A 24,506-nucleotide genomic window follows, 5' to 3' on the forward strand; every position below is an offset into this window, starting at 1 on the left:
CCCTTTTTTTTTTCCCTTTTTTTCCCCTTTTTTTCCCTTTTTTTCCCCTTTTTTTTCCTTTTTTTCCCTTTTTTTCCCTTTTTTTTCCCCTTTTTTTCCTTTTTTTTCCTTTTTTTTTTTCCCTTTTTTTTTCCTTTTTTTTCCCTCTTTTTTCCTTTTTTTTCCTTTTTCCCTTTTTTCCCCTCTTTTCCCTCTTTTCCCCTCTTTTTCCCTCTTTTCCCCTCTTTTCCCCTCTTTTTCCCTCTTTTTCCCTCTTTCCCCTCTTTTTTCCTCTTTTATCCTCTTTTTCCCTCTTTTCCCCTCTTTTTCCCTCTTTTCCCTCTTTTTCCCTCTTTTTCCCCTCTTTTCCCTCTTTTTCCTCTTTTTTCCTGTTTTTCCCTCTTTTTTCCCTTTTATTCCCTCTCTTTCCCTCTCTTTCCCTCTCTTTTTCCCTCTTTTTCCCTCTTTTTCCCTCTTTTCCCTCTTTCCCCTCTTTTTCCCTCTTTTTCCCTCTTTTCCCTCTTTTTCCCTCTTTTTCCCTCTTTTTCCTCTTTTTCCCTCTTTTTCCCTCTTTTTCCCTCTTTTTCCCTCTTTTTCCCTCTTTTTCCCTCTTTTTCCCTCTTTTCCCTCTTTTTCCCTCTTTTTCCCTCTTTTCCCTCTTTTTCCCTCTTTTCCCTCTTTTCCCTCTTTTTCCCTCTTTTTCCCTCTTTTTCCCTCTTTTTCCCTCTTTTTCCCTCTTTTTCCCTCTTTTTCCCTCTTTTTCCCTCTTTTCCCTCTTTTTCCCTCTTTTTCCCTCTTTTTCCCTCTTTTTCCCTCTTTTTCCCTCTTTTTCCTCTTTTCCCTCTTTTTCCCTCTTTTCCCTCTTTTTCCCCTCTTTTTCCCTCTTTTTCCCTCTTTTCCCTCTTTTTCCCTCTTTTTCCCTCTTTTTCCCTCTTTTTCCCTCTTTTTCCCTCTTTTTCCCTCTTTTTCCCTCTTTTTCCCTCTTTTTCCCTCTTTTCCTCTTTTTCCCTCTTTTTCCCTCTTTTTCCCTCTTTTTCCCTCTTTTCCCTCTTTTTCCCTCTTTTCCCTCTTTTTCCCTCTTTTTCCCTCTTTTTCCCTCTTTTTCCCTCTTTTTCCCTCTTTTTCCCTCTTTTTCCCTCTTTTTCCCTCTTTTCTTTCTTTTTTTCTTTTCTTTTCTTTTCTTTTCTTTTTTTCTTTCTTTTTTTTTCTTTCTTTTTTTTCTTTTCTTTTTTTTTCTTTGATTATCCTGGAATTTGGGGTTAGCTTGGAGGAAAAACAGGTCCTGTCCCCACAGAGGGACTCTGAGTAGGATGGCTTTACCTTTTTTTATGGTTTTTTTTGTCTTTTTTCCTTTGGGTGTCTGTGCAGCTGTGGCTGCTGAGCCCTCCCTGCAGCATGATGTTTGTCCCTGCAGTTTTCTGGCTGCCCTGCTCAGGGGGTTCTGCTCAGGGAGGGCAGGACCTTCTCCTGAGGGTGTCAGTCAGCTTTGCTGCCAGGGAGGCAGCTGAAGTGAAGGCTTCTGAAGGGAGAGGCTGTGCTGGGACACTTGATTCTCCCCCTTTCCTGGCCTGGGGCATCCTGCTGGTTCTGGGTTTTTCTCTGTGGCTCTGGAGCCTTGGGCAGAGCTGGAGCCTTCCTTGGGCAGAGCTGGGGCCTCGGGCAGAGCTGGAGCCTTCCTTGGGCAGAGCTGGAGCCTTCCTTGGGCAGAGCTGGAGCCTTGCTTGGGCAGAGCTGGAGCCTTCCTTGGGCAGAGCTGGGGCCTCGGGCAGAGCTGGAGCCTTCCTTGGGCAGAGCTGGAGCCTTCCTTGGGCAGAGCTGGAGCCTTGGGCAGGGCTGGAGCCTTCCTTGGGCAGAGCTGGAGCCTTCCTTGGGCAGAGCTGGAGCCTTCCTTGGGCAGAGCTGGAGCCTTCCTTGGGCAGAGCTGGAGCCTTCCTTGGGCAGAGCTGGGGCCTTGGGCAGAGCTGGGGCTTTGGGCAGAGCTGCCCCTCAGGCTCTGCCAGGGGTCCCCCTCAGCTCTCCTGGGGTTCCTGCACCCCAGGGTGCAGTCACTGTGGTGCAGTCAGGTCTGACCCTGTGGTTTCCCTCTTGCAGCCCAAGCTGTGCTCAGCTGCTCTGCACACTCCAGGCCAGGCTCTTGGGGAGGGTTTTGCCTTGTGGGTTTTGGGGTGGGGTGTTTTTTTGGGGGTTTTTTTTTTGTGGCTTTTTGTTATCATGAGCTGATTGTTTACCTGAAACCTGGGCAGCTGCATCCTCGTCCTGCTGCCTGCCCACAGGTGTTGTTTATTTTATTTCCTCTCAGAAGAGATGCTTTATCAGTGTAAATGAAATGAGCTCTTACCCCATAACTTCTGCAGAACCAGGGAAGCTTCTGATACCTCCCTGGCCCATCCCAGTGGTAGAAATCAGCATCACCTCCTGAATTTATTCACCAGTCTGGCTGTGGGTGGCACTTTCAGCCTTCAAAGGAGCTTTAGGAGCTACCAGCACCCAAGCAGAGCTCACAAACCCCAGAGCCACTTGTTAAATCTCCACTTTCTCCTTTGTTCCTGTCTCTAGATCAGATCCTCAGTGCTTACAAAGCACTCCTGAGCACCCAGACCACTGCCTCTTCTGTCAGCCAAATTAACCCTTTGTTTAGATCACAGCCACTGAAGGAGCAGCAAGTTTTGTCCTGATGTACAGAGCCCTTTCTGGAAAGCTGCTGGCCTGTCCCAGGGGTTGTGAATACTGATAAAACACAAACTCCACAGGGATCTGGCTTGAAGCTTCTTGTTTGTGCTTCAGTGTTGAGCTTGGTTTGTGCTCTGGAGTGCTTGCTGTGTGTTCAGAAGGGCTTTTTGACTACTGTTAAACATTTTTTTTGTTTTAAAATGAGCCCAAAGTTTCCTCCTACAGAGGTGCAACTAAAAATGAGGCTTAAAAAAGCCCCTGAAGGGCTGAGTTAGGAAGATGTCCAGGTGTTCTAAGGTGCTCTGGGTGACAGTGCAGGCAGGGTGAGGGGTGCTTTGTGTAATCACTCCTTTCCCAACCCCCCAACACTTGGTTATGGCCAAACCCAAGGCTCTGGAGTGTCTGTATTTACCTCCACCCTGAGGTGATCCTGCAGTCAGGGCTTCTCCATCAGTTTCCTGCCTGAGCTCGGGGTCTTTCTGGGGAAATCTGCAGCAGTTGCCAGTACTTGGTGTTTCCAGATCCTCCTCAGTGGCAAACCCTTGTCTCTCCTCTGCAGGTTGTGCTCTGGATTCCCCTGGTCCTGCCACCTCAAATGACATCATGGAGGAAACGTATGTAACCATTCACTGAGCCAAATTCCTGGTGTTTTGTGGCATTTCTGGCACCCTTAATGCACCCAGCCTGGGGAGAGGCTTTTCCTTTGCTGGCACTTTGTGTCCTTTGTACCCTCTGAGCACTGACAGTGGTACTTCCCAGGCTGCACCACCATTTAATTTATGGTTTTAGTGCTTGTATGAGCCTTAGCTGACACCCAGCACTTGCTCTGAGCTCTGCATTTGCCACTCTCAATTAGGATACAATTCTTTTGCCTTCTCTCCTCTCCCCAGGGAGGGGGGACACAGCCCTTGGTTTTACCAAGGGGGTAAAATCTATTCACCTGATTTACCAAGCTTTTCTTCCTTCAGCCTAGCTTCTTGTCTGAATTTGGGGGGTGGGAGGGAGAAGGAGCCTAACCAGTGCTTCAGAAACCAGGGCAGGACAAGCTGGCTGTAAATAACTTCTGAGAAAGACAAGGGCACTAAGAAGCACACTGCCTGCTGTGACACTCCATGACTTCAGGACAAGGCTGATTTTTAGTGTGCTGACCTTGGGGCTTCTCTCTTGCTTTTAGGTTTGAGAAAGCAATTCTGGAATCCAGCAGACTGAAGTGAGTATGATTCTGGCTTCGTTTCTGTATCAGTGGCTGCTGCAGCTCAGGGAATCTTTGGGGGGTAACAATGAGGTTAACTCAGGTTGCTGTCTTTTAAATCAAAATGTTGACACAAATCTTGCTTTGTTTTTTCTCCCTCCAGCTTTCGGGTGCCTTTCAGAAGGATACACTCCCTGCCAGTGAGTGAGGGTGGTATTGATGCTTTATGGGTGTTAAAGGATTGGGTGTGTGAAGTGTTTGTCAGCTGGAGACATTCCATGACGTGTTAATTTTCTGCCTTCAAGAGCAGCTGCTGTGGTGCTTAGTGAAAGCTGTCAAAATTACAGCTCATAAACTCAAAGCCTCCCTTATGCTGATGGGAGAGCTCAGTGGTGTGGGTCTGCAGCTGAAGCATTTCTGGTACAAACACCTGAGCTGGGGTGGGCAGCAGGAGCAGGGCAGGGATCATCCCCTGTGCTGGGCACTGCTGAGGCTGCACCCCCAATCCTGGGGTCAGTTCTGGGTCAGAAAAGAGACATTGAGGGGCTGGAGAGTGTGCAGAGAAGGGAATGGAGGTGGGGAAGGGTCTGGAGCACAAGGAGAAGGTCTGGAGAGCGTGGAGGAGGGGCTGGAGAAGATGGAGAAGGGTCTGGAGAAGTTGTGAGGAGCAGCTGAGGGCCCTGGGGGTGTTGATCCTGGAGCAGAGGAGGCTGAGGGGAGACCTTGTGGCTCTCTGCAACCCCCTGAGAGGAGGTTGGAGCCAGGGGGGGTCGGGCTCTGCTCCCAAGGAACAAGGGATGGGACAAGAGGAACTTTGGGCACAACTCAAGTTGTGCCAGGGGAGGTTTAGGTTGGAGCTGGGGAAGAATTTCTGCCTGGAAAGGGTTGTCAGGGCCTGGCCCAGGCTGCCCAGGGCAGGGCTGGAGTCCCCATCATCCCTGGAGGGGTTTCAGAGAAACCCCTGGGGATGTGGGGATGAGGGACATGGGCTGGGGGGGGACCTGGCAGTGCTTGGACAACATTTGACTCGAGGTTCTGGGAGGTGTTTTCCCACCCAGACAGCTCTGTGACTTTTCTGCCTGTCCCCAGGTGTCAGAAGGCTCCTGCAGATCATTTTGCTGCAGTGATGTGCACTCAGACACCTGACAGCCTTTGTCAAACCTTTCTTTTGCTTGAAGTGTCACTGTGCAAAGCCTGACCTGGCTCTCTTGTGTGAATGTTGTAGCAAAGCCTCCTGGGATCCAGCCCTGCTCTGAAGGGAAACCACTCAGATTCTCTGGACTGTGATGCTTTCCCCCTGGTGGAACAAGATGACAACAAGGAGAATGTAAGTGGTGCTTCCTGTTGCCTGCCAGGATCTGGTGTTTTTCTGCATCAGCTCCTCTCTTCCCACTGCTGGTGGGGGCATCCCAGGCTCCTCACAGCCCCAGCAATGTCCTTTTGCTGCTCAGTCTGAAAGGCCTCACTGCTGGAAACCTCACAGGCAGGACTCCAACAGGTCTCTGCAGCAGAGCAGGACCAGGAGGCAGCCTTGAAAAGTTATTTCTTTTGCAGAGAAGTTGTCTGGCAAAAGAAATAGAAAAGCCTGAAGCCTGTGGGTGACATCACAAGGGTTAAAGTTTGTGTTAAAGGAATCACTATTAATGTCTTCAGTTTGAGAACTCTTCCCTTCAGGCTGTTCCTGTTGGTAGCAGGGAACTAAAAATCTCAGTAGCTTTAAAAACTTAAAAAAGGTGAAAATGCTGCCAGCAAGTCACATGGTTTGGAATTTTAGGCAAAATGATGATTTTGCTCCTTTTTAAATTCAGGAATCATTTGAATTTAAGAAACCCACCAAGCCAGCCTCTCGTGGTTCTGTGCACGTCCACTCTCGTGATGGAAAAGCTGTTCCTGGAGCAAGGCAGAACTCTCCAGCTCAGGCAGTAAGTCCTGCAGCCTTCCTTACCTCTGATTCTCACCCAAGCCTCTGGAACCTGCTGTGTGGGAGAAAAATGGCATCAGGGTTCTAAAGCAGTGCTGTTCAACACCTCTGTTTGTATGCCAAGCAGAAAAACCTCATCTCCTGGTCAGATCAGGAAAATCTCCTCACATTTGGCTCCTGAGATGGTCCAGAAGTTTGAAAAGAAAATTGTTCTGCAGTCTGGGAGAGAGGGGTCAGTACAGAGCTGAGGTTGTGCTGCAGTTCAAGGGAGTGTGGATGCTGATGTGGAGTAGGGGAAGTTTGTCTGGAAGTGTTTTGACTTTCTTTAAAGCTGATGCCTTAGGGACAGTGAAGCCAGCTGTGCAGATGCAGCTGGATCTTCTCTCCAGGAAGGAATCATCACCTTGTTCTGGTGCTCAGAGAAAACAACTGGAGAAACATCTTGGATCCCTGCACCAAAAGGGAGCTGGGGGCTGAGTCTGCTCTCCCCTCCTTGACCTTGGTACTTGATCCTGCTGCAGGATCTTGTGCTTAACCTCCTGCTGAGTCTCTGCTGGTTCTTGTTCCTCCTGTAACACCCATTTATCTCCCATGCACCTCCCCTGGGTGCCTTGCATAGAATCATGGAATGGTCTGGTTGGAAGAGACCTTAAGGATGATTCAGTTCCACCTCCCACCAGCCCAGGGTGCTCCAGGCCCCATCCAACCTGGCCTTGAAGCTTCCTCCAGAGAAGGTGGTGGCTGCCTCCTGAGGCATGCTGCTGTTTTAGGATCCAAGAGAAGGATTGGGGCTCAGCAGGGGGGTTGCTCCAGTCTGGATTCAGGGTGGTGGTGAGGGTGTCCTGCAGTGAGGAGCAGGGTTGTTCAGACTGTCTTGTCTCAGTTCCCCAGGGGTGAAACACCCACAGGCAAGCTGCAGCAGGCTCCTCTGGCTTCCTCTGAGAGTGAAGATGATGATGGATTCCTGGAGCTGTTGGATGACCAAGATCTGAAGGTGGGTAGCAGGGACCATGACAGACATTTCAAAACCAGCTCTGTTAATAGGCTGCCAGGTATCAGGTGTTGGCTCTGTGGTCACAGGAGTTGGTGTGGGAACTCAGACTGCAAGGAGCTGGGGAGCAGGGGCTCCCAGAGAAGTTCTCTCTCTCTCCTTTGGGTGAGCTGGGGTAATACTTGCTTTGGAGCCACCTGAGGACTGATCCTAACTGAGCCTGAGTGCTTCAGTCCTTGGAGGAACATCACTGATTGGTTAACAGTGAATTGATATAACCTCTCCAGTAAGTTCTTCATGTTCAACATGTCTGGGCTCAGTTCCATCACTTCAGTGAGTATTTGACTAGTAATTGAGTTTATGAATTCCTAAAGCTGCTCCAAAAGCTGAATTCAACTGGAATGTTTGCTGTGCAGGACCTGTAGGTATTTGCAGCCTCCACCCACAGTGCAGTAGATGAGGATGAACTTTCCTTTTTATTCCTCTGCTCTTTCCCTCAGAACAATGAGGAGATGCCCCCTGACATGGCAAGTCTCTGGACTGCTCCACTGGTCATGAGGAAAGCAGAGAATCGGGTGAGTGTGCAGAGCAGGGGCTGGGGCTTTGTCACTCCTGGGACAGGTGATGTCTCTGGTCCTGCATCCCCAGTAACAAAACAAAACAAGGCAGGGCATAACCCCCCTTCAGGATCCTGCTATCTCTAAAGCCTGTTTGCCTGGGGGACTTTTTATCAGTGTGGATCAGTGCTCTGTGTGTGTGAATACAGGATTAACTTCCATGGTACAGAACCCCTCATAAATGCAGGAAGATCTTGGCTGCCCTTATCAGATACTTGTTGGCATGTCCCAAATCCAGTGCCTTTAGCCTGATAACAGACTGTGAAGGGAGTTCAGGCTCCAGCAAAAAGCTCCTTAATCTGCTGATAGATTGTCTGCTAATTGCTATAAAGCCCTTTGCAGCACTTCAGGTTGATTGTGGTGCTCCAGGGTCACCCAGTCCACCCAGCAAGAAACAAGTGGAAACAGCAGCCCTGGGTTTAGGCAGCCCTGTTACCACCCTGCTCTGGGTGTGCACTGGTGGTGTCTTCTCTAAGGCAAACTCTGCAGCAGTCAGAAGGCTGAGGCTTGCTTGGCTGCCACCCCAAACCCTTGCTGAGCAGCTCTTGACTTCTCTGCTTCCTCCCAGGGCAAGAGGTGCCGCTTGTTTGGCTCCTCCTCTGTGTCCAGTGGTGGAGGAAGAACCACCCAGAAAAGGATGGAGAGATCCCAGGAAGAGAATTCTCCAGGGAAAAGCAAGAAGAGGAAAAGCCTCCCTGGAGCATCTTCTGAGGACTCCACGGTTGGTGGCTTGGCCTCCAGTTTGGTGACAGGGGATTAGGAGAGGATCTGAGCTGGATGTCTGGTTGGGAAGGTCAATGAGGGAGCTTCTGCAGGGGAACTGCTGCAAACAGCATCCCCTGGGTGGGGCAGGGGACCTGGGGCAGCTGGTGGCTGCTGGTTGCATGCTGTAGAGCCTGAGTTTGGCCTGAACCCTAAGGGGAAGCTGGGGAGTTGAAGTTGGGGGCTTCAGAGTGAACTCTGAGCTCTGTTATTATGTGGGGGGAAGGGTCTGTCTGCCCTCAGTGCTGGGGTGATGGCTGCTCTGTGTTCCTCTAGAGTCTGAAAATAGTGAAGACACAATCCTCCACTGCTGAGATTGAAAGCATTCTGGACAGTGACCAGAGAGACCTCATTGGGGACTTCTCAAAGGTAATTCAAGTGATTCATGGTCAGATAGATGTTAATTCCACTGTCTCATGGTCTCTTCTGGTGCAGGTGTCTAAACCAGCACGGGTTCCCAGTGCCAGGCAGGGCTGTCAGTGACATGGGTGTTCCCATGGGTTAGACACAGAGCAATGAATCTGGGGTTATTCAGAAACATCTACAGAATCCCTTCAGGGTAGGAGCCAGAAGTTAATGTGTGCCCCTGAATTTTAGAATTCTTATTTGAACTCTTCATCCAGAAATGAGCTGCCACTCCCCATCCTGGGCTCAAAACTCAGATGGCTGCAGCTCTGCTCTTCTCCAAGCCCCAGGGGGGAATTGCAGACCCATCAGCCTGGAAGTTAGATACAGAGCAATTAATTTGTGATTATTCCAAAAGATCTGCAGAATCCCTTCAGGATAGGAGCCAAGAGTTAAAATCTCCCCTGGAACTTTAGAATTCTTAGTTTGAACTCTTGAACTTTGCTGAAGGGATTCTCACCAACAGAGTGCCTGTGTGATGGAGACCTGCTGGGCACTGCTCTCACCTGGAATTTTCTCACTTGAGTATTTCCTGTCTTCCAGGGTTATTTATTCCACACTGTCGATGGGAAACATCAGGATTTAAAATACATTGACTCAGAGATGGTAAGTGGGACAGTAAGAGAAATTCCTTACCTGGGGGAGGGAACCCCATAGCACAAAACATCTCCAAGCAACCAAACCTCTTTCTGTCACAGATTGTGTCAGTGCTGACTGGGAAGTTTGCCAGCTCCATCAAGGAGTGTGTGATAATTGACTGCAGATACCCCTATGAGTATGAAGGAGGCCACATCAAGGTATGTCCACCCCAGAGGAGCAGTGCAGAGTTGTCTACATGAAGGGTTGGACCCAGATGATCCTTGGGGTTCCTTCCAACCTGACATTCTGTGATTGCAGTTGGAAACTGGGGTCACTTGGTGCCTTGTGGGGCTGAACTTTCCCAGTGAGTATCCAAGGCCTTGTCAGCAGGGTGGAGCTGAGGTGGCCAAGTGCCCCTCTGGAGTCTGGAGTCCTGTTGCAGCTCCATGCTGCTGGAATCTGGGGACACTGAGCTCACACCTGGCTCACTGGATGACTTTTCCCTCCAAGGAGGGAACATTCTTCTTTCCTTAGGCAGAGGAGAGGGCCCATGTGGTGAGCAGGGAGATGGTTCCAAAGGAAGGATGTCAGATGCTTGGTGTCCAGCGTGCTGGTGTCAAGGGAGGCTTGAATGAGAACAGTAAAGTTTTAATTTAAACCTCAGGCTTCAGAGAACAGACTCCTGTGCAGAGCAGAATTGATCCTGAGGTTGGCTGCTGGAGCAAGCTGCCTGATCCTCTCAAAAGGAAAGAGATGGCAAGGGAAATCCAAAGGAGCCCTCAGCTCCCACTGCTGAGATGGTCACCTAAGAGAGGCCCAGAGTTGGTGCTGGAATATCTGTAAGGTTCTGCTTGGCTTGGGAAATGGATTCCCAGCAGCTCAGGAGGGTTTCCAGAGCTCCTGTAGGAAACTGAGACGAGGAGACAGCTTGGAAGGAAGTGGGGGAGGTTTTTGGTGCCCTCCACTCACTCAGTGTGTGTTCTCTGCCTTTCCAGGGTGCTGTAAACCTCCACATGGAAGAGGAGGTGGAGGATTACTTGCTGAAGAAGCCAATCAAGCCCTCAGACAACAAACGAGTGATCGTCGTGTTCCACTGCGAGTTCTCTTCAGAGAGGGGGCCTCGGATGTGAGTCCTCCCCCCTCCCCTGCACAGGAACTTGCTGATGAGAGCAGAGCTGTCCAGGTGGCACCAGGGCTGCTTCTCCTGAGCAGATGTTGGTTGTCAGCTCTGGTGGGGATGTGGCACAGCTGCTGCTGGGAATGGCTGTGCTGGAATGCTCAGAGCTGGAAAGGGGAACACCAGTTACCCACAGCTCTGCAGTCAGGGTGGCTTCTGAGGGGGCAGCAGCTTGCTCCCTGCTGTGAGGAATGGGAATTCTGGGGGTGAGGGCTGCTCTCTGTCATCTGTTGGGTGTGGGGTTCACTGCAGGATCCCCTCCTCCTCCTCCAGGTGCCGGTTTGTGAGAGAGAGGGACAGGCTGGGCAATGAGTACCCCAACCTCCACTACCCAGAGCTCTACGTCCTGAAGGGAGGCTACAGGGACTTCTTCTTGAGATGCCGTGTAAGTCCTGGTCTCTTGAATTCATCTCTTGGGCACTCACAGGAGGAGAAAAACCAACTCATTAACCCTTGATGGACTCAGACCCAGCCAGGCTTCTCTTTGGAGCAGGATGGGTTCTGCTGGGGGAGCTTCTCCTCCTCTCTGCCCTGCAGTTACCACTTGGCTGTGAGGCTCTCAGCCCTTACACACGTCAGAGCTCTCTTGCTGCCAGAGCTGAAAGGTTTTCCCACTTGTCACAGGAGTACAATAGTAAACTGGGTTCTGCACTTTTGTAACAAATCAGAGTTCAAAAAGAGATCTGGAGAGGGAATTGAAGGCTGCACAGCCTGTAAGGATGAGGAAAGAGGAGAGGCCTGACAGTAATTGCTGTAAACCAAATGAGAACCTGGAATCTGGTACTGTGCCAAGACAGCAACACTGAAAAGCTCAAGCTTTGAGTTTTCAGCCTCTAGTTTTGAAAAGCAAAAACTAACCCATGCCCAGCAGTGGAGTGAGGAGGATGTTTCTCATCTCTCTCAGCTTCTGCTTTTCTGTGGCTGGTCTCCCTTTCTCCAGCTGCTTCTTCCTGACACAGACTGCACTGTGGCTGTCACTTCAGTCCCTCTCAGCCCCTCACATTTGAGGGTCTCTCCTGCTTTACCTTCCTGTTCTGTGGCTTGGTGTGTTTTCATAGAATCATGGAACGGGTTGGGTTGGAAGGGACCTTAAATCCCCCCCAGTGCCCCCCCTGCCATGGTCAGGGACCCCTCCCCCAGCCCAGGGGGCTCCAAGCCCCATCCAACCTTCAACACTGCCAGGGATGGGGCAGCCACAGCTTCCTTGGGCAACCTGGGCAACCAGGGGCTCAGCACCTTCAAATCCAAGAATTCCTTCCCCATCTCCAACCTCAATCTCCCCTTTCTCTCCAAGTTTTAACCCATTTCCCTTCTCCTCTCCCTACCCCCCCGTGTCCAAAGCCCTCCCCCAGCTTTCTTGGAGCCCCTTCAGATATTGGAAGGTTGCTCTGAGCTCCCCTGGGAGCCTCCTCTTCTCCAGGCTGAACAACCCCAATCCCTCAGCCTGGCTTCCCAGGGAGGTGCTCAGCCCTCTGAGCATTTGAGTGGCTCTGCTCTGGACACCTTCCAGGAGCTCTGTGTCCTTCTGGGGTTGGGGACTCCAGACCTGGGCACAGCACTGCAGGGGGGGCTCAGCAGAGCAGACAGGAGATGTTTGGCCTTTCAGAGGCTGCCAGGGCTTTGTGGGGTTCCCCAGTGGGATGTTGGGTCTCCCAGCACTCAAGTCACTGGGAGGGATGAATTCTGTCCTGTTTTTTGGCTTTTCCTGCTGTTTGATGTCCCCCTGGGTGCCTGTTTTGGGCTCGGGGTGTTGTCTCCCCGGTGTCAGGACCCAGATCCTCAAGGTGGCAGCACAGAACACCCAACGCAGCCTCAGTGCTCCCGGGGCTGGCCCGTCCCTAAGGACCAGGACAGCTCAAGGTGAACCGTGCACAGACTTAGTACTGATGCCTGACAGAATATTTGGTGTCAGAGCTCTCTCCCCAGGGCTTGAAGTCCTTCCTGTAATCTTTATTTTACTTTTAAAGTAGCCATCATCTGACTCCTGTTTTGTTGGTGGGTCATGAAGCTCCTGCTGGAGCCGGGGGCTCAGCTTCTGCTCTGGTTTTATTTCTCTTCTGGTGAGATGGTTGTTGCCAGGCCCTGGTGCTGAGCCTCAGGATGCTCCTCAGCCCTGGGAGGTGTTGAAATGAAACTTTCTTCCCTTCCCCCAGAGCTTCTGTGAGCCCCAGAGCTACCGCCCCATGCACCACGAGGACTTCAAAGAAGATTTGAAAAAATTCCGGACCAAGAGCCGGACCTGGGCTGGAGAGAAGAGCAAGAGGGAGCTCTACAGTCGGCTGAAGAAGCTGTGAGGGCTGCAGTGAAGAAGCAAAGACTCCTCTGTCCTGGGGGAGGGAGAGGTGCCCGTGCCCTGCTCCTGCTCCCCAGCCATCAGCTCTTTCCTCCTCTTCTCCTGGGAACCCCGTGGGACTTTGGCTGCAGCCCAGGACATCCCCAGGATTCTTCTTCACACTCTCAGCTTCTCCTGCTCTGACACCCCCAAACTGCCCAAGAGTCTGCCCAGGGGAGGGGTGGGGAGAGGCAGCTGCCATCCCGCCAGGGCTCGGCTGGAATGGTGTAAGCAGCAAGGATCTTTTAGTTATCTTTTTTTATTTTTTTAATTTTTTTTATTGCTTTGCTTTATTTAAATACAGTCAAATGAAGCTCACGCTGCTGCAGTTGAATCATCTGGATTGGACCTGAACTTTGTTTGCTCTGCAGGGCAGCGTGGTGCTGGGGCCAGGCTGGGGGGTGGTGGTGGTGATTATTTTGCTCAGCTGCAGCTTTGATCCTGTTTTTTTGGGAGCATAACGTGGTGGGAGAACTAAAATGGGAAATAATTCAATCCAGCTCGAGGTTCCCACCTCACTGAACTCCTGTGTTTCACCAGGGGAAGCCTCTGGTACAGAGTCCAAAGGGAAATCACTTGTATGTAGATATCATGTTCAACTCCTTTACTTAATCTAGATGGCTTTATTTTGTAGTTGTTTGGAATTTAGCTGCTGCTTTTAGTTCTAGAGGAGTTGGTGTTGCAAAGGAGGGAGAACTTCTGGGAGGCAGAGGGTGGTTCAGGGGTAGTTTTATCTCAGGTGGTCCCAGAAGCACCGAGTGGCAAAGCTGTTCCCAGGCTTCTCAACAGCAGCAGTTTTGGTCACTGCTCCCTCTGAGGTTGCAAAACGTGTCCAGAAAAGTCCCTGGCAGGGAGGGATCCCTGCTGCCACTCCTTGGGGTGCTGGGCTCAGCCTGCCACTGCTGCCCTGGCTCTGACACTGGCCACAGCTCCAGCAGCAGCAGCTCCTCCTGCCAGGAGAGCCAAGAGACAGAATTAATTCTGGAAGGAAGAGGAACATCCTCAACCCAGGGCTGAGCTCTGCAACTTGCCCACCTAACACTGAACAGCTGGGGCTGCATCCTGAAACTGCTTTGGTGTCAGATAAGATCCAGTCCATGACCCTGCCAGGAGCCCAGGGGTTGCCACAGCAGCAGCAGCAGCAGCTCTGGGGTGTCCTCTGTAGCTCATCTGCCTCACACACAAACTCCTGGTGCAGGGAGCAGCCTGGGAACAGCCCTGGTCCTGGAAGTTCTGCTCTCACTGGAGCAGGAATCCACCCTCTGGGCTTTGCCTTGCTCCCTGCCACCCACTCTTGCATGTCCTTGTACCTGTGTCAAAAAAATACTGAAATGGAGGTGCCTTGTGTGGAATTTTAACTTGATGGGTTGTTGTTTTTTTTTAACTGTTTCTGAAAAACCTGCTGTTGAGAACTGAAAGGATGAGACTTGGAAATCTTTTCTCATTTAAGAAAAGAAAAATAAATCAGATTTTGCTGGTTTCCCTCAGAGCTGAACACCTTGCAAGGGGGAAGGTGGGGAAATGCTCAGCTGGAAATGGAGATGGCCAAATCTCCCCCACCTCCTGGGGAGGTTTGAGCTGCGGGGGAGGGAAGTGACATGGGCAGCAAGGGGATGGACCCAAACTGCTTTTGGTAGAAGCCCCGTGGTGCCACGGGGGGAGTGATCAGTGTGGAGACGTCAGATGTCTCACTACAACTTTATAAACACATTACTTAAACGTGGAGCTGGGGCAGCTGTGCTCAGAAAAAGCAGCTGGGGATGGAAGGAGCTGTGATGCTCTGAGGTCACTCAGCTCCATTCCATGGCTTTCCCTGGACTTCCTGCAGCTGCCCCTGACTCAGCTCCTGATCCCAAACTTCCTGATGTTCAGGGAACTGAGTGTGAGGGGGGGGTTGTGGGACAGGAGCTGCAGTGTCTGCCTGGGGGTCGGGTCTGACCCTGACCTTGTGGGGATGGAAACGTCCCCTGGGGCTTTCCAACCCCCCTGGTTCTGTCTTGGGTTTCTGAGGAGGCCTGGGGTGGGAAGGGGAAGGCTGGGAGGTGATTTCTGCTTCCAAAGAGGATGTGTTGTGTATCAGCCCACAATTGCATCAGACAGCTGCAGGCTCAGGGATATAAAATGCACGAAACCCCAGGAGTTTAACTCGGCTCTTCCTGCAGAAGGGAACTGCTCAGCACCACAGGCTGGGGGCAGCTGCTGCTTCCCCTGCCCTGCCCTGGGCTCTCTGCTCAGGGCTTTTAGGATAACTTTAAATGATGGAAGCAGAGCCCCTGGCTCTGCTGTGTGCTGCAGGATGGATTTCTGACCCAGCTGTCTGCCTACCTGTAACTGGGTCAGAACCACAGCAGGGCCCAGTTCAGCCCCAGTCTGGGCTCTCTCTGGGCTGAGGGGTCTGCAGGATGGGGCTTGGGAAGAGCTGAGCTGGGGGCACCTCTGGGGGCACTTGGGGTGAAGTTCCTTTCCCTTCCCAGGGCAGCACCTGAGAGGCTGAGGGTGTCAGAAGCCTCAGCAGCAGAAGTGGGGCTGAAGGGCAGGGGCCCAACGATGGGGTCAGCACTAAAAGCTTCACTTCCCACCAGAAATCAGACCTCAGACCCACTGCAGGCTGCAGCAGGGAACTGGGGGGGCTGGGGTTATTTTTTCCCCCCTCGCCTCCATCTGTCATCTTTAAAACTGATGTTGGAAGCAGCTTAGAGCTTCATCAGCTTGAGCCTGAGCTCCCGGGTGCTCTGAAGCTCTTTTCTCCCTGCTTTACCCTCCAGGGCTGGGAGGACTCTTGTGCTGTCCCTGTCCCAGCTGGAGGTGCCACAGCTCCTGCAATCCCAAGCAGCTTCGGTCCCCTCCTGCTTCTCGGCTGCTGCAGAAAGCAGAAGGTGATTTCTAGCTACAACCAGGACACCAGGCAATGGTTTGAAATCCTCTGGTGGCTTGAAACAAAGCTTCTGCCTTTGCCTTCTGCTTTCACTGGGGTTTTTGTTTTATTTTTTTCCCCCAGAAGAGCTGTGACAGCTCTGCCCCAGCTTCCCTGGTAGTGGCTCTGCTCCTTCCCCTTTGCTGTGAAACCCAACCTCGCAATTTTCTGTAGTTATTTGTCAAGTGGAAATGCTGCCACCCACAGCTCTGCCAGGCCAGGAGGAGTCATGGAATGATTCATGGGATCACAGAATGCTTTGGGTTGAAAAGGACCTCAAATACCATCCAGTTCCAACCCCTGCATGGGCTGGGACCCCTCCCACAGCCCAGGGTGCTCCCTTGGTCCCCCCATGGCTGCAGGGGACATCCTGCCCTGTCCCTGTCCCTCACCAAGGAGCCCCCTGGGCACACACAGTGCCACCTCCCAGCTCTGCACCAGTGCCTCCAGTTCCTGCATGGTTCTGCCCCAGGGAAGGAGGGGGAGGGGGGGGTGTCATGGAATCCTTCAGGTTGGAAAAGACCCCTGGGATCATGGAGCCCAACCACCATCCCTGCCCTAAACCACATCCCCAACACCACATCTCAGTGACCCTTAAACCCCCTGAAGCAGGGATGGGGACTCCAGCACCTCCTGGAGCTGTTCCCCTCCATCCACAGGGCAGATCCAAACCTCTCTGGGCAGCCTGGGCCAGGGCTCCCTCAGCCTCACAGCCAACAAGTTTCTCCTCAGCTTCAGCTGGAACTTCCCATCTTCTCCCTTCAGCCCAGGATTCCCTCTCCTATTCCTGGGCACCACTGAACAGAGATTGGCCCCTTCCTCTTGCCCCCCACCCCTCAGCTACTGATGGACATTCAGCAGATCCCCTCTCAGCCTTCTCTTCTCCAGCCTCAACAGCCCCAGGCCTCTCACTCTTTCTCCACCCCAGAGATGCTCAAGTCCCTTCAGCACCCTCCCAGCTCTCCCTTGGCCTCTCTCCAGTAGATCTCTGGCTCTCTGGAACTGGGGAGCCCCAAACTGGAGCCAGGATTCCAGGGCTGCTCTCCCCAGGGCAGGGACACCCCACTCAGGTGACACTGCTGCCACCTGGAAAGGGTTCTGCTCCATCAGCATCCTCCTTACCCAAAGTGTTTCCCCTGCAGCAGGAGGGGGGTTGGAAGGTTTGAGCATCCCGGGGGAGGCAGCCCCAGAGCTCCCTCCCTGCCCCATCCAGGCCTCATCCCAAAGGCTTCACCTCCAGCACTGGGGACACTCCCGGTGTCCCTGGAGGTGCCACAGAGCCTTGGGCATCTTTGGAGAAGGAATGGCACCAAGATCCTCACCTGGGCCACTGTGGGGCTGCTTTGGGGGCTTTCTCTGCTTTTTGGGGAGCAGAGAGGAGGGGGGTGGCCCTGGGGGGGGTTTGCTGCTTCCCACACCAGATGTGTCCCTGCCTTGTTCTCTGGGATGAACTCTGGAGCTGTGACAAGGAGGATCACAGCAAAAGAGGGAAGTGGAAGGAGGCCAAGGGGAAGGGGGCCAAGTGCCCTTTCCTTGGGAAATCCCTGAGGTTGGCTCAGCCCTGAGCCGGGCAGGACACGGCCCAGACCCCACCTGGCTTTGTCACCACGGGGCCACATGGGCAGGAGGGTCCCTAATGGCAGCTGGGGGGTCCTGAGGAGGGCAGGGAGCCCAGGGGAGGCTCAGCAGGAGCCCAAGGAAGGAGATTCTGTGGTGGGGAGATCAGGTGCTGTGGGGCCAGGTGATCCCAATGGATCCATCACAGGGTTCCTGCTCCTGGGGCTCAGGATAAAATAGTTCTAACAGAGCCCACTTGGGGGGGGTTTCTTGGGGTTGGTGTCTGTCTGCTCCCCCTTGTCTCCTTACTGGAGAGGAGCATCACTCCCCAGGATGGGTCCCATTCTGCCCTCCCAGCTGGGATCAGCTTTGCTGCTCTGAGGTTGTTGTGGATTTTTGCTGGGACTCTGGGCTTGGGCACCTCCCTCAGCTGCTGAGAGCCAGGGGGGACTTTTCTGATCAGGAAATCATCACCAGCTGAGGAGGGTGAGTTCCATGCTTGTGTATTTTATAATTGTATAATTGTAATGTGTTTGTAATTCACTATTACTGCTTCCTGGAAGCTCTCCTAGATTTTTCTTCCAGCCTTCAGGTCTCTCTCCCCCATTCCCTTCTTCATCTTCCCCTGGGAGGGCAGTGGGGGGGTAGGGGAGCATCTGTCACCTGGAGCTGTGACAGAAGGGAAGGTTGGTGCCCCCGGGGACAGAGGAGCCCTGGGGCAGGATCCTGGGTGTCTCCAGTGCAGGAATTAAGCAGGGCTGGGAGAGGTTGCACAAATCCCTTTGAGCAGCTGCCAGGTGCCAGGTGAAGGTGCAGCCCCAGGTGCTGGTGGGGTGGGAAGGGGGTGGCAGCACCCTGCAGGGTGACAGAGGACTCCAGGACACCGGGCTGGGCTCTGCTGCTGTGGCCTCATCTGAGCCCAGAGGGACCCCAGGGGCTGCAGCTCCTTTCTGGGCAGGGGCTCCACGTCATGGGGTTGCACCAGGGCAGGTTTGCAGCTGGATATTAGGAAGCATTTCTTTACTGAAAGGGTTGTCAGGCCCTGGCCCAGCCTGTCCAGGGAGGTTGGTGGAGTCACCATCCCTGGAGGGATCCAAAAAACGTGCAGATGTGGCACTCAGGACGTGCTCAGTGAGCTTGGTCTCTTTCTCTGAGCTGATGGTTGGATCTTGGTGATCTTGGAAAATTTTTCCAAGCCTGACAGTTCTGTGAGTGTGTGTGTGCCAGGAGATGGGCTTGAGGAGAGGGCAGCAGTGGGGAGGGAGCAGGGGGCTCATGGGCACAGCCCCTGCTGCAATCCTGCTCCTGTGTGGCACTGAGCAATGCTCCCATCAGAAGGCTCCAGAGCTGCTGTGCCCCATCCCTGCTTCACCTCCTCCTCCTCCCCGGGGCAGGGACAGACCCATGGGTGCAGAGCAGAGCTCTGGCTCCAGCCAACACCCACTGCACCCTTCTTGGACACCTTACAGAGCTTTGGGATGGGGATGCAGAAGAAGGAAGGATCCAAACCTTTCTGTCACCACCAAATGAACCAACCTGGCATGCAGGGAGCTCTGGGGGTCCCTTCTGCTCATGGGGCATCCCCACAGAACTTGGAGATGTGGGGTCTGTCTGTGCTGAGCCACCACAGGTGCCTTTGGGGTTTTCCTGGGTGCAGAGTGGGTGTTTTGGGTGCAGAAGGACTGATTTTGGGTCTGGCTGTTACCTGCAGAAGGAGGGGCTCCAGCTGCAGAGGGGCTGTGGGGAGCTCTGCTCTGGTTCACCTCCTGCCCTTGGAGGTTTCCTTCCCCTCCATCTTCTCCTGTTGGAACCCAGCAGGATCTGCTCCTGCCTTGGCTGGGGGAGGAGAGGATCAGGGCAGAGCCATCCCTGGCAGCCCCAGCTGCTTGGGGACCTGCAGGGAGCAGCAGCATTGCTGGAGGTGCCAGCTCTGTGGTGCTGCACACGCACACACACACACACACACACACACACACACACACGTTCACTACAGCTGTGCACAGATGTGTTTTGGATCCTGCTGAGGTTGTTCCCTGTTCCCAGCTGCTCACAGATGCCCTGCAGGGGCCATTGGCACAGTTTCAGTCTGGGGTTTGTTGAGAGCAGCAAACCTGGAGCTGGATGGGGTCCTGGGAGGTGGGGTTGGGGTCTCTGACCTCACCCTGCAGCCCGGAGCTGTTCCTGGGGAATTTCACCCCAAAGTCCCATTAGGCAGGACCTGAGCTGGCATTTCAGCCCAACTTTGGTGCTGTGCCAGCAATCCATGCCAGGAGGTTCTAAGGGAGGAAGGGACCACACTCCAGCCCAGTTCCCACTCCTGGACACCAGGAAACCACCAGGCAGAGCTGGGGAAGGGGACAGCAGAGGATGGGGCAGGAGCTGAAACCCCAATATCTGTCTGCAAAACAAACATCTGTGATCTGCCCCAGAGACCTCCTGCCTGGGGAGCTGACACCCAGGCATGAAGATGTTCAGCCCGAGGGGGCAAAGGCAGGATGGGTGCTGCCGGGGGGTCCCAGGGAGCCAAGGGGGAAGGGAGGCTGGGGCAGAGCCAGTGTTGCTGTTGGATGCTGTTGAAGAGCAGCTGGAGCTGATGGAAACCAATTCCTCACTGCTGGGAGGCTCCTGGCAGCTGGGACCTGAGCCTGGAGGCTGAGAGGGAGAGGGGAGAGGGGAAAGCAGCTGCTGGGCCAGGGAGTTCCAGGGGTTCTGCTGGGGTGGGTGAGGAGCAGCCTGTGGTGCCTTGGAATGCTCTGGGAATTTCTGTGTGGGCTTTGCTGGGGGATGGCAGAGCTGCTGACCACAGAGCTCAGGTCCTGTGAGCTGGGGAGCAGCAGGAGGGTTCATGGGCTGAGGGCAGAACATGGGAAGCTGAAGCTGAGGAGAAACTTGTTGGCTGTGAGGGTGAGGGAGCCCTGGCCCAGGCTGCCCAGAGAGGTTCTGGAGTCTCCTTCTCTGGAGCCTTTCCAACCCCCCCTGGATGTGTTCTGTGTGCCCTGCCCTGGGGGATCTCTGGAGGTCCCTTCCACCCCTGACATTCCATGGTTCTATGGCTCTGAGGTTCTCTGAGGTTTTGCCTTCCCCACACTCCCTTCCTCCCCTGCTGTGCCTGGGGTCTCAGCTGGGACCAAGGGGTTCTCAAGCTCTGATCTTTGCTGGCTCTATCCAGGGAGGGATGGGATGGGATGGGATGGGATGGGATGGGATGGGATGGGATGGGATGCACAGACCCCCCAGGCCCCTCACCCTGCTCCAGCACTTGGGCCAAGAGGAGCTGAGAGCACTCCTGGGGTTCTGAGCAGCTCTGGCCCCCACAGGATGGATGCATCGTGGTGCTTGGGTGAGCCACAGAGCCCCAGGGTCTTGCTCACCTCTTCTCTGTGTGGCAGTCACCTTCTCACACACCACTTGTCTTCTGGAGCAGCTCCAGAGCTGAGCAGAGCAGCCTGGAGCCAGCCCTGGCACTCAGCAGAGATGGGAACCTGCAGCCTCCTGAGCATCTCCCACCCACCAGGAGCCTGGGCTGGGAGGCAGAGGCTCTTGTGGAGCCTTTTTGTCCTCCCCAGCTGGGTACCCGAGGCCTTTCTGCCAGCAGCATGGGTTGTGCAGAGCCAGGAGCAGCCAGGCTGGGCTGAAAGCTGCCAGACCCAGGCTGCTCCAGCCATTCCCACCCCCTGCTCAGCTCTGGCCTTGCAAGAGGAAAGCCTGAGGGGGAAAACCAAAACAAAACAGAAAAACAAACCCAAACGCATGGGGTTAAGAGGCTTTCCAGCAGCTTCCTCCCCCATTTCTGCAGCCAAATGCTCACCCTCTGCTTTTGGCCACACCTGAGCAGAAACCTGGTGGGCTCAGGGGGAGGATTTGCCTGCACCCTGGCCTGGGCTCTCTCCTCCCTCTCCACAGCTAATCAAGAAAAGCCTTTTCTTCCCCCAGCATGGTGTTGCTCTTGACAAAAGCATGCAGACACCCACCCCCTCATAAATTACTGGGTTATTCCAGGCAGAGTTGGGCTTTGCCATCCCCCCCTGTGCATCTGGGCTGCTCTGAGCTGAGCTGAGCTGAGCATCCCTCAGCAAGAGCTGCTCCTGGGTTTCAGCTGAGTCATGGTATTGGGTTGCTGGAAGCATCCATGTGAATCAGGCCAGGAGGAGAAGCCATTCCAGTTGGAAAAAAAAAAACCCCAAATGCTTCAGCCCTTCATGGCTCAGGCTGCAGGAGGTGGGGATTTACCCCATGTCCTCCCCACCACAACCCAGGTCCTGGGGCACTTTCCTGTTTCACCAAGCTGCCCACCGAGGAGAATTTCAATATTCAAATGACAGCAGCCAAGACTGAGACAAACTCTGCTTCTACAGCACTTGTACAAAGAGCAGCACTCCTGATCCTCAATGCTTTTTCCATACCTGGCCAGGCCAAGGGAATTTCCAGCAGCCCCTGAACCTTGCTGTCTGCAGATGCAGGAGGTCTGGCTGGGGACAGTGGGTGCAGGCACCAGAGCTCTGGGTTCTTTAGAAATGGGGGGGTTTGGCAGCATCCCTGGGTGTGCCTAAGGGTGGGTTAGATCTTGGGGATATGTTTAGGGGAGAACTTTGTACAGTAGGGGTGATGGATGGATGGATCCCATGATCCCAAGGGTCTTTTCCAGCCTGGAAGATTCTGTGATCCTGAGTCCCTTTTCCCTCATCCCTTTGTTGTTGCTTTCAGTGCCCCCTCCCCATCACCCCTGGGGCTCCTTGCTGAGCTCTGCTGATGACAGAGCAGCTTCATCTCCCCCTTTTCAGGAGCACCTGATGAGGACACAATAGTGGCAATCCCATGCTGTGCATCACTGGGCAGATGTGTGTTTGTGCCCTCTCTTTGTTTAGCAACTTTAAATGCTTGAAAATTAATGGCCTGTAAATATCAGAACCAGCCCTGAGCCCTGCCAGGCTCAGCTGCAGGAGCACAGCAGCAGCAGGATCCCATTTCTGGGATTTTATTAAGCTCCCCTCAGCTTAATAAATCTTTGGCAGGAAAGAAGATATATATAAATATATATATTTTTATTTTTTTTTTAACAAACATTAGCGTGTAAAAATATGCTGATTGTTTTCAGCTGAAGTGTATTTTCTGTAAGAAAGAAATGACAACAAACCAGCCAAGACCCCCACTTGGGCCCTTCTTGGCCTTGTGCAGTAGGTGGCTGAGACATCAGCCTTCCCCTAACAATAGACTTCCTTTTTTTTTAACAATTCTTTGGGTTTTGGCCTGATTTCCCTCTCTGAACAAGAGGCTGTCTGTCGTCAGCTCCTAGGAGAGATTTTATCTCCCCATTCTTTGTGCCTGAGCGATCTGGCTGGGAAGGCCCAAGGGATTAGCTCAGGATCATTTGGTAATAAATAGCCATATTTGTGATATTTGGTTACAAATCACATCCTAATACCCCTTAATAACTGGGCGTGTTCCCCATACAAACACAGGATCTCTCTTCCACCACAATTCCTCCAAGACTTCTCCTGACCCATCCTCCGAATCTCACAATTCCAGGATTTCTTCTGACCCATCTTCTGAATCTGATCCTGTCAGGAAGCTCTGGAACAACTCTTCCATGGGTGTTCTTTCCTCCCCCTGCCAAACCCAGCTGTCAGTTCTGCTCTCCCAGCAGCCCAGGGAGGGTTTGGTCACAACTTTGGCAGCAAAGCTGTCAGCAAAAGCAAAAAATTCTGTGTTTTGTTTGCAAGTTTCCTCGCTGAGCAGGCACCATCCCTGCACTGAAACCCCAGCATTTTGGGGCTGCAGGGACTCAGGTGGTCCTGGGTCCTTTCATCTCCCCAGCCCTTCCACAGCCACCCTGTGCCCCCCAACGTGGGCACCTGGGAGGTTCTGATGGAATTTGGGGTCCCACAGCCTGAACCAGACGAGCAGCAGAGTTTCTAAATAAGCCAGAACAGTTTCTTTACAGACCAGTGGCCAACCTGAAGTACCTTGGCAAGGGGGCTGGACTAGGTGGTCTCTAGAGGTCCCTTCCAACCCCTAACATTCTGTGACTGTGTGAATCTATTCCTTTGCTCTCCCAGTGCTTAAATCTCCTATTTCATTATTAAAGTTCAAAACTGGTGAGAAAGAGCAAGGCCCATCTGGTTCTGTCCCGGATAGTCACCTCTGCTAAGATGTTTGAATGCCTTCTGGGAGGCAGGGATTCTCTTCCCTAGCACAGGGCAGAGCAGCAGTAATGACACTCCAGGCTTTTTGCTCTGTGAGGAAGGGAAATCGGGTGCCCTACAGCCCAAGTTCCCTCCCAGAGGATGGTCCCATCCTGCAGCACAGCCAGCCCAGCAGCTCTCCAGGCAGGCTCTCCTCTTTGCCCATGCTATCCCCCCCATATCCCACCTTACTTTACTCCATGCCTGCATTTCTGTCCCCCTCCTGCCTCCTCTCCAGCTGATCTGGAGGAGTCAGAGCCATCCCTAAGGGGTTCCTCTCCACGGTCCCTGCTGCAGCTCCTGCAATGGCAGAAATCCAGCCTGGGTGCAGGGAGCCAGGAGACCCCCACCCAGGGACACACTGGGAGCAGAGCTTACACCCCAGGTCCCCTCTGTGGGGTCCTCTCTGTGTCTGCAGGACATGGAGCACCCTGGGGGAGCACCCTGGGTCTGGCACGGGCTGGGGGGGCACATCAGGAGGATGAGAGGTGGGATGGGGCAGTGGGGTGGGCTGCAGGGCTCTGCTTTTTGAGCCCTTTTTGCACACCCACTGAGCTCAGGCTCAGCACAGCTTGCTTTCCCCATTCCTGCTTTCCCCATTCCTGCTTTCCCCATTCCTGCTTTCCCCATTCCTGCTTTTGCAAGAGACACAATTTTAAAACCTTTGGGTGAGTTCCCCCAACTTACCAAGCCTCTCTTACAACCCTGTGTCCATGCTCAGGCTGTTCTTGCTTTCCCCCCTCTCTAATAACACTGCCTTCTCACCAGTGCTTATTTGGGGTGGCTGTGGGGAGATTCTGAAACCAGAGGGAGGGTTGGCAAAACATTCATTATGACTGCGGCTCCTTCACAGCCCAGGAATTGCCTCTTCCCCCAGCTCTGCCTCCCTTTGCTGAGGCAGCAATCTGACAGAGAGGGCTCTGCTCCGTGGTTTCACATTTTACTTCTCAGGTTTCTGAGGAATTTGGTTGCAGACAAGTATTTGGTGATGCTCTGCTGGGGTGACAGCTCTAGCTTGGCAAACGTGTGGCTGAGGATTCAGATCTGGAGTAATGTAACTCAAAAGCAGATGCTTTCCCAAAGCAGTGGATTTATTTAGATCCTGATTTTAGGGAAGTGTTTGGGCTGGTTACAACCAGCACAACCCTCTCAGCATGTAAAGCTCTGTGCAGTGCTCCTGAGAGCTGGGACAAACTGATTGTCCCTTATTCCCTCATCCAAAGACTCC

General features: G+C 53.2%; 1 protein-coding gene across 1 annotated transcript; it reads left to right on the forward strand.

Moving 5' to 3' along the window:
- Positions 1 to 3,210: 3,210 nt before the first annotated feature.
- Positions 3,211 to 14,050, forward strand: CDC25A (cell division cycle 25A). Its single transcript, XM_030444925.1, has 14 exons — positions 3,211 to 3,263; positions 3,824 to 3,859; positions 4,005 to 4,041; positions 5,067 to 5,168; positions 5,650 to 5,763; positions 6,646 to 6,756; positions 7,254 to 7,328; positions 7,939 to 8,091; positions 8,409 to 8,501; positions 9,081 to 9,143; positions 9,236 to 9,334; positions 10,112 to 10,242; positions 10,567 to 10,678; positions 12,447 to 14,050. Exons 1-14 carry the CDS (start codon positions 3,253 to 3,255, stop codon positions 12,585 to 12,587), a joined length of 1,278 nt encoding a protein of 425 aa, XP_030300785.1. The 5' UTR covers positions 3,211 to 3,252; the 3' UTR covers positions 12,588 to 14,050.
- Positions 14,051 to 24,506: the final 10,456 nt, after the last annotated feature.

Source organism: Calypte anna, chromosome 2, assembly GCF_003957555.1.
Source record: "Calypte anna isolate BGI_N300 chromosome 2, bCalAnn1_v1.p, whole genome shotgun sequence".
Classification (NCBI taxonomy): domain Eukaryota; kingdom Metazoa; phylum Chordata; class Aves; order Apodiformes; family Trochilidae; genus Calypte; species Calypte anna.